This window comes from Phacochoerus africanus, chromosome 6, assembly GCF_016906955.1.
Source record: "Phacochoerus africanus isolate WHEZ1 chromosome 6, ROS_Pafr_v1, whole genome shotgun sequence".
Classification (NCBI taxonomy): Eukaryota; Metazoa; Chordata; class Mammalia; order Artiodactyla; family Suidae; genus Phacochoerus; species Phacochoerus africanus.
In genome coordinates, this window is record NC_062549.1 from 100,793,323 (window position 1) to 100,809,152 (window position 15,830).

General features: G+C 40.1%; 1 protein-coding gene across 2 annotated transcripts in view; it reads left to right on the forward strand.

Annotated features, from left to right (window-relative positions):
• Positions 1-15,830, forward strand: part of FMO5 (flavin containing dimethylaniline monoxygenase 5) — a 43,543-nt gene that overhangs the window by 1,013 nt on the left and 26,700 nt on the right. For both annotated transcript variants that reach the window (XM_047784854.1, XM_047784853.1), the window contains exons 3-5: positions 10,165-10,353; positions 12,236-12,398; positions 13,449-13,591. In XM_047784854.1, the coding sequence (XP_047640810.1) occupies positions 10,165-10,353; positions 12,236-12,398; positions 13,449-13,591 (495 nt within the window). The remainder of the gene's footprint in view (positions 1-10,164; positions 10,354-12,235; positions 12,399-13,448; positions 13,592-15,830) is intronic.

Below are 15,830 nucleotides of genomic sequence, written 5' to 3' on the forward strand. Positions count from 1 at the left end.
CCAAACCTACCTAATACCAGAGCTGAGCCTAACCCACCTTAAATGTGCTCGGAACATTAGTCAGGCAAAATCATCTCACACAAAAACCTTTTTTCTTTTTCTTTTTTTTTTAAATTTTTGGCTGCCCCGTGGCATGTGGAACTTTCCCGCCAGGGATCGGATCCCAGCTGCAGTCGTGGCCTAAGCCACAGCTGTGGCAACTTGGGATCCCCAACCCACTGTGCCAGGCTGGGGATGGAACCCAAGTCCCAGTGCTCCCAAGACACCACCGATTGGGATCCATTGCTCCACAGCAGTATCTCCGCAAAAGCTGTTTTACAATAAAGTGTTGAGGAGCTCATGTAATTTATTGACTACTCTACTGAGAGTGAAAAACAGAATAATGCTTTGGATACAGAACCGTCCTGTGTGTGCACCTGCCAGCAGTGTGACCTTGGGGAAAATCATTAACCCTCTCTCTACTTCTGCATTGTCATCTTCAAGGAGACCCATGTGACAGAGTTATTGTGGGGGTTAAGTGAATGAATAATTACGTCATCACAAATAATCAGATATTATTCAGTCAGCCTGGAATGGGCCCATACATTTGGTATCTCTGGTAAGCATTCTAGCCAGGTTTGGCAACTACTCAGAAGGCATAGAATCAGTTGAAGGTCTACCATCCTACCTGATTACTGGGTTTCTTACTTTTATCTCCAAAGTTGCTTAAACATGCTCTCTGTTAAAGACTCGGTTTGGAGTTTTTTCTGATAATACTCTTGGTAAAATTTCAACACCTTATAAACTGCTTCCTTGAAAATAAATAAGCTATATTTAATCATAATTCTCCGACTTCTGCTAATACAGACCACATCTGTGTCTGTTATTATATAACATATATCCATATTAAATATATTTTAAAATACACACACACACACACACACACGCAACAATATTTCTAGAGCCAGAGGTGATGCCTGGCATATATTAGGTATGAAATATATTTACATTTTATAAATGAATCCTTGAGAAGCAAAATGTCTTGGGTTGCTTCTTGGAATGATTGTGGAAATGAGAGACTTTCATTTCACATATTCCACAGTTACACAGTTGTGGAGCCTGAGGTATTATAAACACCCATTCGTTGCAGATTAAGCATGGTTTACATGTTGATGCTGGTTTACTCAAGAATTTCTACTGACTGCTCAGATCTGGCATTGCTGTTGCTATGGTGTAGGCCAGCGGCTACAGCTCTGATTAGACTGCTAGCCTGGGAACCTCCATATGCCTCACATGCGGCCCTAAAAGGACCAAAAAAAAAAAAAAAAAAGAATTTCTTCTGAGATCTGCTTCTGTACCACCTCCTGGCCAGTTATTTGGAGTCCCACTCTCCCCCCATCCTACCCCCCTAACTTTTCTGTAAGTTATTGGGAGTTTCATATATAAGATCATCCTAAGCACTTTGACATTCCACCATTGCTGCCAAGGGGCCAGTAAGCTACTAGGAACTCAGGGCTTCCATGTTCCCTTTCTTGAAACAGATCTCAGGGATTCAGTATACATTTTGTCTCTTTCAGCTCCTCATTAATGTTAGATCAGACTGATGGTGAAAAGGGGATACTAATGTGAGACATATCACTTTGATTTTCATGCTACAATATTACTTGATGAATGAAATAGCTTAAAATGAGAAATTCCTAATGAAATGCTGAGGATTTAATGAGAATAATGCTGGAAAATAATTTTTAACATTCTTCAGTCAATCTGAATTTTTAAAATATAAAATTTAAAGCAGAGCTTCTCAAACTTTAATGTGTATATGAATCACTGGAGATTTTGCCAAAATGTACATTCTGATTCATTAATCTGGGGTGGTGCCAGTATTCTATATTTCTAAAAGCACCCAGGTCATGGTGATGTTCCTGATCAGACCACTAGTAGTAAATTGATTTCTAGTAGTAAAGTTCTGAAGTGCTATAATACAAAGATACCATATAGAAACAGTGTAATGTAAAATGAGGGATAGTTAATAAATGTTAACTTGAAATATAAAATTAAGTAATAAACACCATCAGATAAATAGGTTTAAAAAAATTCTTAAGTATATGAACACCACCCTCACCCCAAAGGCCACTGAATGGATGCCAAAAACACTTACAAGAGGGTAGCTAAAGAGCAGTGGCTATGTGGACACAGCAAAGTCACCTGAGGAACTTTAACAAATACTGGTACCGGTCCATGCAGATTCTGGTTTTACTGACTTCAGTGCCAATAAACTCTCCCCTAATTACTTCTAATGTGCAGCCAACACAGAAAACTTTGCCCTTCAGTTTTACTCCAGCTTTTCCAGGTGATAAATAAGGATGACACTGCATCTTTAAAACAAAATCAATAATAGTTTTTTGCGAGTTCCCATCATGGCGCAGTGGAAACCAATCCGACTGGGAACCATGAGGTTGCAGGTTCGATCCCTGGCCTCGCTCGGTGGGTTAAGGATCTGGCGTTGCTGTGAGCTGTGGTGTAGGTCCAGATGCAGCTCAGACTTGGCATTGCTGTGGCTGTGCCTGTGGCATAGGCTGGCAGCTACCGCTCTGATTAGACCCCTACCCTGGGAACCTCCATATGCCACATGTGTGGCCCTAAAAAGACAAATCATTTATTTATTTATTTATTTTTTATTTTCCCACTGTACAGTAAGGGGGTCAGGTTATCCTTACATGTATACATTACAATTACATTTTTCCCCCAGCCTTTCTTCTGTTGCAACATGAGTATCTAGACAAAGATCTCAATGCTATTCAGCAGGATCTCCTTGTAAATCTATTCTAAATTGTGTCTGATAAGCCCAAGTTCCCAATCCCTCCTACTCCCTCCCCCTACCCCTCCCATCAGGCAGCCACAAATCTCCTCTCCAAGTCCATGATTTTCTAAAAAGACAAATCATAATAATAATAATAGTTCATCGAACAAACATTTCTGGACCTCAGACTAAGTGAGAGGTGTAGAGATACAGAGCTGCATGACCTCATGACACTGCCCTCAAACATTATGCAGTTTAGCTAAGGATGTGTGGAGAAAGGACTCTGAGGTGGACAGAATGAACCCTGGTGCCCTGGGCTTCTGGGGCCAGCACGCTACCCTCTTACCAGCCAATCTCAACCATGTCTACACAGTAGACAAGGAGCAATTAAAACAGGATCTCTAGGAGTAGGGACCAGGCATTAGTATTTTTTAGAGTTCTCCTGATGATTCCAATGTGTGGGCAGCGTTGAGAACAACAATCCTAGAGAGCTTCTGTCCTGTGGGATTCTGAGAGTCTGTCAAAGGAATAGGAGATCCACTCTCCTCACTCCTCCCACTGCAGGGGAGTCATTTTTTCTCCTTTCTTCTGCCCTGATTACTGCCTCCAATCCCTTCAGCTCTACTTACACTACCTCACATAGTTCCCCTGTTCTCCCTTTCTTACATGAACTTCCTGCTCGATGTAAATTATGTGCTTAGGCAGGAACTACAATCATGGTAGATTTGTAGAGGGCAGCTTATTCACCGGTGGCAAGAGATACTAAAATGCAGGAGCAGAAGCTTCTTTTCCCCCTCAATACTGCTCTGTTTTCACTGTCTTTTAGACAGCAGTGGTTGACAGTGATTAAACCCTACCCAGGATCCAATCAGGTGCTTAGAAGGACTTGAAGGTTTCTGTTGACACACAATAAAACACTTTGTTGTGTTAGTTACTTGAAAAAGAAACAAATATGTGAGTATTTTCCCAGGGGTAAGACCTGTGATTCATTTAGACCTGCTCTGGGAAGCATGGCTCTCTACTCCTTGTACTAAACTTTGAACCTTTGGAAAACAGGGACAGACTTGTATTTTGTAGCATTTAATATGATGGTTTTTTGGGGTTTTTTTAATTACAAAGGGACTTTAGAGATATCTGCTGAATGAATGAAGTCAACTTTAGAAATTAGCAATGTGTATACCCCCTGTCCCCACAAACATCTTAGCTCCAAAATGACCCTGCCACTCATTAATTTATTTTAATTTAAAAATGTGCTTATGTACAAACAACATGTTTAAATAAGCTTTTAATTTTAGAAGTGTTAGATTTACAGAATTATTAAGAGGATATGAGAAGACAATTCCTGGGTACCCCACGCCCAGCGTCCTCTGTTATTACCTTACATTCTATCATATAGTTGTCATAGTTAATGAACAACACTGATACACTGAAGTCCATGCCTTATTCAGACTGACTCATCAGTTTTCTTCCTAAAGGTCATTTCCTGTTCCATACGGGAAGACCACTTTACACTTACATTTACATTTGGTTGTCATATCTCCTCTTGGCTGTGACAGTTTCTCAGACTTTCCTTGTTTTTGTTGACCTTGGCAGTTTGGAGGATTACTGGTTAGGTGTTTTGTAGACTGTCCTTCCATTGAGACTTGTCTGATATTTTTATCATGGTTAGACTGGAGTTGTGAATTTTGGGGAGGAAGATTTTAGAGATAAAAGTCCCAGTCTCATCACCTCATGCCAGTGTTACCCGGTATTAAACTAATCACATTGCCATTAACCTTGATGATCTGGCTTGAAATGGTGTTTGTCAGTGTTTGCCACTATAAAGTTGCTCTTTTTTTCTTCCTTGTCATTCTGTACTCTTTGGAAGAAAGTCACTAGGCACAGTCCACACTTGAGGATGAAGGTGGCTATTCTAGTCCTTTTGTCTTTTCACATAAACTTTAGAATCCGTTTGTCATTATCTACAAAATAGGTAGCTGGGATATTGACTGGGATCACATTGACTCTACAGATCAAACTGGAGAAAGTGACATCTTAATACTGAGTCTTCCAACTTAAAAGCACAGAATATCTTTCCATTTATTTGCATATTTGATTTTCTTCACCTGTGTTTTATAGTGTCTGCATATAAATCTCAAACATATTTTGTTAATTTTTTACCTAAATATTTAATTTGAGGGGTATTATAATTGGCATTTTTTTGAAAACTTCAATATAGAATTTTTCATTTCTAGTATATAGGCAAGTACTCAACTATTGTATATTAACCTTATATCCTTCAACCCTGCTAGTAGTTTCAGGATTTAAAAAAAAAATTCTTTGTGGTTTTCTACATAGACATTCATGTCATCTGTGAATAAAAAATCATTTTATTTATTTCCTCCCAGTCTGTATAATTATATTTCCATTTCTTATCTGATTACATTAGCTAGGATTTCTAGTACAATGTTGAATAGAAGTGGTAAGAGAGGATATCCTTACCTTGTTCTTAATTTTAGGAGGAAATTTTTTGTATTTTCACTATTAAGTATGATGTTAGCTGTAAGTATTTTATAGATGTCCTTTATCAAATTGAAGATGTTTCCCTCTATTCCTAGTTTGCTGAAGGTTTTTATGATAAAAGTATTGTATAAATAATTTTTCTACAAAAATTTTAAAAATCCTTCCTCCTAAATAAATCAGCTTATTTTTCCTACTTTCAAGTTGTTTTTTGTTTTGTTTTGTTTTGTTTTTGTCTTTTTGCCATTTCTTGGGCCGCTCCTACAGCATATGGAGGTTCCCAGGCTAGGGGTCGAATCGGAGCTATAGCAGACAGCCTACGCCACAGCCACAACAACACAGGATCCAAGCCACATCTGCGACCTACACCCCAGCTCACAGCAACGCTGGATCCTTAAGCCGCTGAGCAAGGCCAGGGATCAAACCCGCAATCTCATGGTTCCTGGTCGGATTCGTTAACCACTGAGCCATGACGGAAATTCCCTTACTATCAAGTTTACCAATTTAAAATAAAATATACTCACATAACAGGGGAGAAATTATACAATGTGAATTATATTAACACAGGGAGACCGGTATACAGTTGCCTCAGGCATACATAATGTATATTTGGTGATTAGAATGTGTATTTAATTTTGCAATACTACTTTTTCTACTTAAGGTTATATCGTAGGCCATTTTCAATGTTACTACACAGATTTTAAAATCATAGTTTTAAGGGTCTCTAAATTCAGTCCTTATTTCATTTCAAAGCATTTATTAGGCATCTACCATATATCATATACTGTGTTGATAATCGAGATACAAAAAATAAGACATAAATCCTACTTTCGGATACCTCACAGTCATAATAAGAAATGCAGAATATCAAGTGTTTAAGTTGCCTTGATGGCAACATTAGCAGAGAGTTCTGTCAGCTTGGAGGTTGAATGGTGCATCTTACTCTGGGAGAACAAGAAAATCTTCTCTGAAGAAGTGACATTTGATGTGACCTTGAATGACAGATAGGAATTCTCCAAATGAAGAAGCAGTTGAATTAAAAACAGTTTAGGCATTCCCGTTGTGGCTCAGCGGTTAATGAATCCAACTAGTATCCACAGGGAGGCTGGTTTGGTCCCTTGTCCTGCTCAGTAGGTTAAGGATCTGGCATTGCCATAAGCTGTGGTGTAGGTGGGAGATGCCGCTCCGATGTGGCATTTCTGTGGCTGTGGTACAGTATAGCTCTGATTTGACCCCTAGCCTGGGAACTTCCATATGCTGTAGGTGGGGCCCTAAAACAAACAAACGAACAAAAAAACCCTAAAAATTGTAAAGAAACTAGAATGTTTCAAGAACGATTTAATGACTCAGAGCTTGAGATTAATTGTTGAGAGCATGAAATGAACATTAAAAAGATAGACTGGGATAGATTGTGAAATATGCTGAGTTTCAAAATAAGAAATTTGGTTTTCCAAATGGATTGGTAGAAGCCATTAAGCAGCAGGGTGACAGGATCTCGGAATTTAGCAAGATACCTCAGGAGTGATGTAGAAGACAAATTCTGCATCATATTGAGACACCATAACTTACTAAACCATTTGCTTATTTGAAGGGCATTTTAAGTGGTTTCTATTTAATTGCTATTTCAAATAATACAAAATGGATATATCTGTGCATGCGATTTTATATTATTTTGCAATTTTCCTTTTAACAAGTTTTTGTGAATAAGAGAAAAAATCATGCTCAACTCTTTTTGAAGTAAATCTTGATGTATTTCATTAGTTGTTACACATTATATGAACTTTACTTCCTTTTTCTATATGTGCCTTTCTCAATACAATTCAACACATATCTATTAAATGTCTTTTAAGTGCTATTTGTAATTTTATATGGTATGGAAAAGATCATGAATACAAGCCAAGGGGCTTAATCTAGTTGGTGAGATCAAGGATATATTATAAGACATTATGGATGCCTTTGAATCCTAAGCTCAAATATAAACTATAGAAAATGGGACAGCATCCAAAACTTCATATAGGGCAGAGAAAACCATACCCTAAAAAGAACACTTTGGTTGAAATAGGTAGGATATGTTAGAAGGAGACCAATGAAGAGATTGTGAAAACAGTATTAGCCCCCAAAGGGAACAATATCTTGAAGTATAGAGCAGAGAAATGGGAATGATCAATTCAGGATTCAGAGACTGAAAAATTCTTCTATAAAAATGGGATGAAAATCACCTCTAATATTACTGGGCAAAGCCAATGAATGCCCTCCACTGTGGTCATTTAATGTTCAGTAATACTCAGCATCCAAGTTTCTGTTTCTGGAATAAACAGGAAAGAGGGGAATCCAAATTGGTTAAAGTGATTTTCAATAATCAAACAAGTTGTAAAAAATCTAACAGGTTTGAAAAGTCATCATTGGTGACTAATATAATGGTCTGGGTAGATTTTACACTATTTTATGTGATCACTATGATAACTCCATGAGGTAGTTATTAGAAAGTTTTTGAGGAAGCAGATAAGTTAACCTGGATGGGGGAAGAACAGTGAACTACAGTTTAATGTCAGCTAGAACAATGCTTCTCAGCTTTCAGGTGCATCTGGATCACCTGAGGATTTTGCCAAAAGGCAGGTTCAGATTCAGTAGGTCTGGGGTAGGGCCTGAGATTCTGCATTTTAAACAATCTCCTAAGTGATGCCCCTGCTGCCTGTTTACAGATCTTACTTTAGGTAGCAAGGATCTAGAGCAGTGGTTCTCAAATTACAGTGTATTTTGTTGGGCATTAAATGGTTCTGAGACTAGTTCCAATATGAGGGAGGTAGGCGAGAGAGGGGGTCCGCTGATACCAACAAACCGTTCTCAGACACCAGGAGGGTGTCCATGAATTCAACTCATTCTTTTTTCTGATGCTTATTCTTCCAGAGACAGTATTAGATTCCACAAATTGAGGGCTCAGTTCTACATGACTGCCCCCTGGGGGCCACTTCAGACACCAGTCACAAGCCCAGGTTATTACTTGTTATTCTTACTGACTAGCTAAAAACTGGAGGTTCCAGTAACCCCCTCCTTGGACCTCGGACTTCAAATGTCAGTCTCAAGTCCGTGTTGTTACCTATACTGTGACCAACTGGCTACAAATCAGAAGTTCCTATGACCCCCTTGTTAGCTTCCATTAATTTGCTAGCGCAGCTCACAAAACTCAGGAAACCCATTTACCCACTAGATTACTGGTTTGTTATAAACGGATATAACTCAGGAATAGCCAGAAGGAAGAGATGCACAGGGAAAAGGGCACGAAGCTTCCATGCCCTCTACAGCACACCACACTCTTCTAATATCTTGGGTTCACTAACCTGGAAACTCCCTGAACCCCATTCCTTTGGGTTTTATGGAGGCTTCATTACATAGGCATGACAGAGTAAATCACTGGGCATTGGCTACTGATTCAACCTCCAGCCCCTCTCTCCTCCCCAGACATCAGGGGGTGGGCAACTGAAAGTTCCAACCCTCTAAACAGGCTAATGATTTGCTCCATTGGCAAACACTCCTCATCCTTAGCTGCTTTCCGAAAGTCACCTTTACATAACAAAAGACATGTTTAACACAGAGGAAAGTACAAGAGTTTGGGAACCTCTGAGCCAGGAACTGTGGAGGAAGACCAAATATATATGAGAAATATATTCAACTGAATGACCAATATATATTTCTTACAAATCACAATATCCCAGGCATTTAGCTTATTTCATTTTTTATATTATAAATAAAGTTATCCTTAACATCCTGTAACATAAATCTTTGTCTATAATGCTGAATCTTTCTGTAAAGGGCTGTTTCAAGGGTTCTCATATACTTGCCATACTGCTCTCCAAAAATCACTATACTAACTTACACTTTCTCCAGCATAAAATCTCATTTCACCTCATTTTTGTTAATACTGAGTAACTGTCTTTTATTATTTAAAAAAAAATTGGGGGGGTTCCTGTTGTGGCTCAGCAGTAACAAACCAGACTAGTATCCATGAGGATGTAGGTTCAATCCCTGGCCTCACTCTGTGGGTTAAGGACCTGGCTTTACCATGAGTTATGTTGTAGGTCACAGACTCGACTCAAATCTGGCATTGCTCTGGCTGGGGCAGCTGCAGCTCTGATTTGAACCCTAGCCTGTGAACTTCCATATGCTACAGGTATACCCGTAAAAAGCAAAAGAAAAAGAAAGAATAAAATGGGAACACATTGTGAACAAAATATAAGGTAACACAGTATTTCCTGCAGAACAATGAGACAAGTATATGAAAACCCTTGAAACTTCTCTAGGCTTTGAAATATATACACTACTTAAAAGACTACTCCTCAGATGGGTAGTTCTCTCTTGAAGTCTTATGTCACCGCAGTCAGGTGACAGCTGAAACTCGTGCTGTGACCTCTGTGCTCACATGTTCACAATGTCAGCAGGGATAACCAGCACTTCTGGGGCTGGTTGCACATCTCTCTATCCCAAACATTCTCTTCGTGTGGCTTCCTCACAGAATGGTGGTTGCAGGGTAGCTGGACTTCTTACATGGCTGCTCACTTCCACCAGAACAAGCTTTCTAAGACACCCAGGCAGAAGCTGCGAGACCACTTATGACTGACTTAGTTGTAGAAGCCATGCAGTATCAACCCAACTGCATGTGATTGGTCAAAGCAAGTAAAAAAGACAACTCAGATTCATGGGGAAGCGACCATACAAGGGCACAAATACTGGGATTTGTGAAGGGGTGTGTGTGTATGTCAGTCTGTGAGTCTGCACAACTTTTTTAAAATTGGCATTTCTTTCAGAAAACTCTTCCTCATGTTTATGAGCTGTTTATATACCAGGGCCTTAATGCTCAAGTGGCTATGAACGCTTTTTATTTATTGCAGGTAGAACCTGAAGAAGGAAGGGCCAGTATTTACAAATCAGTGATCATCAACACTTCCAAGGAGATGATGTGCTTCAGTGACTATCCCATCCCAGATCATTATCCCAACTTCATGCACAACTCCAAGGTCTTGGAGTATTTCAAGATGTACGCCAAAGAATTTGACCTTCTAAAGTATATTCGATTTAAGGTAGGGAATCTTGTGGGTGTCTCTGCATTTGAAGTTGTTTACCCTGTAAATAGAAACTGGTGGCTTCACTTACCAGTGCTCATATGTAAAGTGGTTTAATATATTCATGAATCTCTCCTACTCAGACAGACTCTACTCTGTCTTCTCTGCATTTGAAAAATATTCATGGAAAGGTCCCTCTATATATTTTGACTGCAAGTCTAGGAAGCCAACTTCACTTCATTGCCTTCATTCTATATCATTTATTTGCAATAAAACAAATGAGGGTATGGGAACTTTAAAACCATCTGGTTCCACAACTTGTCTACTACTGCTTAGCCCTTTTATACTTTTGGAAGAAATTTACAATGCATTTTTTTAATGTGATCACAATAACCCAGTGAAGTAGTTATTGAAAAGTTATGAGGAAGCAAAGAAGTTAACTCTGTTGTAGAGGAGGAAGAATACTGAGTTGGGGAACAAATGCTTGAGTTCTAGCCTTTGCTCGACCACTAATCAACTTTGATGTCATAATTTTCTGCTTGTAAAACAAAGTGATTATACTAAATCACTTCAAAGGTTCCTTCCTGCTGTAAAGTCTTCCAGGATATTTCTATCATTTAAAATCATGACCATAAAAGAAAAGGTATTTCTGACAGCTGGCAAAAGGTAAAACCATATCTTCTATATTCTGATCATTCTACTAAATCATGCCTTTTTCTGTTTAACAACAAAAATAAAATGGCAATATTCAGTGATAAAGTCCAGAGACAGTTACTTACAACCTAGTAGTGCTTTTTTTCACTTGTTAAAACACTTATTGAACAAGTTTGATATCATACTGAGCAGTAAAGATCCACACCAAAAAAATCCATGATTCCAGAGTTTAGGTAAGGGGAAATGAAGACAAATTTCATTGTAAACATAATTAATAAGACTTACATGGGCATAACTGAGAGCTACTACACACTGCAGTTCAGAGGATGGATACTTAACCCATTAGGGCATGAGGCATCAGGCACCAGGGAGGTGTCCTTAGTGTTAATACCAAGCTAAATCTTGAAGAGAAAGAATATAAAGATGATTCAGGCAGAATCACCAGCCTGTGTAAAGGTAAGAACATGACAGAGAGGAACTCTGAATGGTACAGGATGCCTCGGGTATACGAGAGAGGTGTCTGTATTGGTCCCCCAAGACATGGTCATAAACCCTAGAAGCCCATAGGAACACATTCTTAATGTCTCCTTAGGCTGGGAAGAGTAACACACATTTATTATTAATTTTTAAAACAAAAATTATACCACTGACTATTCCATCTCACACCTTCTTTCTTTATGGTTAATTGTAAAAGGGGCACTTACGGGAGTCAAAGGGAAGTTCATTTACATAAAATATGAGCCACTGAAATGTTCTACTATTTGATGAGGAAGGAGAGCCCTATAGCTCAATGACAAGTTTAAGGCTAAACAGTGAGAACAGGACTTGAGGTAAGAAGACATTAGAGGGTCTCAGGATGTCTGGGATGTAGGGAGGACTAGACATTTGGTACAAGGAGTGTCTTAGAAACACAAGAGAAGCCCAGACTTTATTCAAGTATCATATTGCTTTACAGTATGATCCAAGAGAAGGAGTAACTGGCACTTTCCAGAAGCAGAAGACAGTGCGACATTAGCCTGCCCACCCGGTTTGATTTTGCTTGCCTTATGAATGTTTTCTCCCTCTGAACATAGACCCAAACAAAAAAGTTCTTATTTGTGGAGTATGAAAATCAAGTATCCCTGCATGAGCCCTATTATGTGGCATCAGCCCTTTGCAGAACCCTCTGCAAGGAGTCACGTCAGGGAAGATGGCCACTGTATAGACTGTGGTTATAGGCCCCTGTGGCTACCCCTTTTCTTTTTAGACTACTGTGTGCAGTGTGAAGAAGCAGCCTGATTTCTCCACTTCAGGCCAGTGGGAGGTGGTCACGGAATCTGAAGGGGAAAAGGAGGTGAACATCTTTGATGGAGTTATGGTTTGCACTGGCCATCACACCAATGCTCACTTACCCTTGGAAAGCTTCCCTGGTAAGTTGCCTATCAGGAAGGAAGACCCTTGAGCCTTGCCTGTGACCTGATCCCAAGGAATGGGGGGGATTGTGGTCTGAACGGTTCCTACCTTGGGATGAAATAAGGCTTATCCTAATTCTGCTCATTCCCCTGAAAGATGCTAGGGTAACTTGTATTATTGCTATTTGGGAGATAGAGATAATGGGAATCTGGGAGACTGGAGGAAAAGAGAAAGGTCTGTAGTGAGTCTCACAATGACTGTAGTTTTCTTAAGGATCAAAAGAAAGAATGTGGATGCGCTTTAGGTTGAATGAGGGCTTTTTTTTGGCAATCAAGGAAACAAACAGGAATATTGAGTTTTGAAGGAAGAAAGAAAGAAAGCTTGAAGAAAGAGTTTACCATCTTTGGCTTGGATTTTCACCTTGAGGGGAGAAAAAGCACTCCATGCATACTCTAGAGTATATAAAAACATATATTCTCCAACTGACATAGAAGTAGGTATTTATAGAAGATGAAAAGGGGGAAAGGGGGGGTGGGGGACAGGCAAAACAGGTGAAGGGAAGTAAGAGATACAAACTACCAGTTATAAATAAACAAGTCACGGGAGAGGTAATGTACAGCACAAGGAATCTAATCAAAATATAACAACTTTGTGTGTTGCATAATCTATAAAAATATCAAATTACTATGTTGTACATCGGAAACAGATATAATACTATCAGTCATCTACACTTCAATTAAAAACATGAAGAGAATGAAAAGACTAAGAGAATGGAGGTTTCCTGAAGCAGTTTGGATTTGTGAGTCCACAAGTCCAAACTACAAACAGATCCTGAATTAAGCAGACTACTTAGGATAAGGAAATCAGAAGGTTCTGCTCTGAGGCTGTGGAAAAGGAAACAGGCAAAAATATTCAGAAAGCCATGCATGCACCTGAGTGAGTGAAGGGAGAATGTATGGAGACTATGTACATAAACTCTACCCACTGCCAACAAAAATAATAAAGAATGATTTAACAAATGATACAGGTAAACCATCCCCCTATCATTATTTTCTCTTCTCTTGCAGGAATTGAAAAGTTCAAAGGACAATACTTCCATAGTCGAGACTATAAGACTCCAGAGAGTTTCACTGGAAAGAGAGTCATTATAATTGGCATTGGGAATTCTGGAGGAGACCTGGCTGTGGAAATTAGCCACACAGCCAAGCAGGTTTGAATTAGTAAATTATCTACTTTGCTTCACCAAGGAAGCTGTGGGTGGACCCAAGGCAGTGTATAGATACCTGCCCATAGCACATCCGTGCTGGCAGCCAATGTAGGGCTTGGTTTCATTGCCTCAGTGGTAGCATTATGACAGATGATAGGATGGAGCCAAGGTTACAAGTTGGATTCCCATCATTCTTTTGGCCTCACACTAAGGCATTCGGTCACGAACACAGTACTCATCATCTCACTCAGCTCTCTCTCCAGAGTGTGACTCTGGCTTTGCAGAAGACCAAGTGATTGCTAGGAGAGCTTGTTAAAATGCCTCCTTCAGAGTGTAGGTCATCTGTTGCCCAGTAGAAATACTGTGATCTTATCTGAAGGAAGGCATACTGGGTCATTGAAAGCTTTTCATTCAGAGGATGGTGGGGGAATTTTCCGCTTTACTCCCCAAATGGAAATAAGAAGGAGTCTTATGCTTCCAAAGAAACATGGACATCAGTATGACAAGCATCCACATTGTAGCACATGCGAGCTGCTCTCCCCATCCTTCGCATACAGTTAGGTAACACAGAATGACATTTGCTCAAAAGCAGTTTCTATGACCTTGAGGGTTTTTGGGTCGTTTTGGGTTCTGTATCATAAACTTTGAACTGGGCAGAAAGTGTCTTCATTACAAATTCCTAGAAAAAGATATCATTGATATGTTTTGTTATTCATGTCTTTATTGAATCATAATTTTATTGACAACAGGTAATGCCTGGTTGTGCTTCAGTAACTTGAAGCTGTACTTCTTCACACTTTTGCTTTATGTAAGTTTAATGCCGCAAATTTGTTAAATGACCTTTACCCAGAAACTCCATTCAGTAACACTTCTCAGTACTATCCTCGTCTGTCAACACCAAACTGATTTCATATGTTACCCCACAAATTAATTCCACAAGCATTTATTAGGAACTAGGTATAGACAAGAACGGGTAAAAATGTGTGTGGGTGTTAGGATAAAAGAATGAATAAGGTATGTGGTGGGACCCAAGGCAGGAGGTTTCTTTAATATCACTGGCTTGTTAAATGGCAGTTATAGAGGAGCTGGGCCTTACAAGCAATGAAGAATCATGGATTCCCAAAGAACAAAGCAGAGAGACTGGGTGGGTATAAGGCGACTGGGTCTGAGAAAGCCTTGTGATGTATGTATTATTCTCACTATTTTATTTTATTTTATTTTATTTTTATTTTATTTACATGTGTACAACCATCATCACAATCCAATTTTAGGACATTTCCATCCCAGACACTCAGTCCACCCCTCCCTCCCCACCACCCATTCCATATGATAACCATAAGTTTTTAAAGTCTGTGAGTCTGTTTCTGTTCTGCAAATAGGTTCATCCGTATCCTCTATGTCACTTCACAGAGAAGTTTTTCATTGAGTCTCTGAGCATTTACATTAATCATATACCTATGTAACAAAATTTATATAGACTGCACACGAAAACATTTGTTCCCAAGGTCATTTTTGCTATTTCAACCTCAAGCAAGTTATTCATCTTTTCCATGACTCTAATGCATAAAATGGACATAAAAATACCTGCCTCCTGCTTGCCCTTTGGAGGGGCTACACTTCTGCAGAGCAGCACCAAACACCACCAGCTCCCGAGAAAAGGCCTGCAGCCCAGAAAAGCTAGAACAAGCCTAGCCAGGCCGTGAATAGATCTGCTTAATTCTCGGACGGTTTTTCTGAGTCTGGCTGCCCCGGGGAGGAGCCTCTTGGATTTCCAGCGGCCCTGCTACCCGCCCAAGCCCCCAGGGGGTGCCAAGCTCTAGAGGATCAGCTGCATAAGACTGTCAGCTCCAGGCAGGACTCCCTGCAGCCCAGAAAAGCTGCAACAAGCTTGGCCGAGCCGGGAAAAGATCTCAGACGGTCTTTCTGAGTTGGGCTGCCCTGGGGAGGAGACTCTTGGGTTTCCAGCGGCCCTGCTACCCGCCCAAGCCCCCAGGGGGTGCCCTACTCCCATGGAATAGCTGCTCAGCACCACCAGCCCCCTGGAGGAACCCCTGCAGCCCAGAAAAGCTGCAACAAGCTTGGCCAGACTGTGAAAAGATCCGCCTACATTCGCAGGCCGTCCTTCTGAGTTGGGCTACCCTAGTGAAGAGCCTCTTAAGTTCTCAGAGACCCAGATAGCTGCTCCAGCCCCCAGGGGGTGCTGCACTCCTGAGGAACAGCTGCCCAACACCGCCAACTCCCT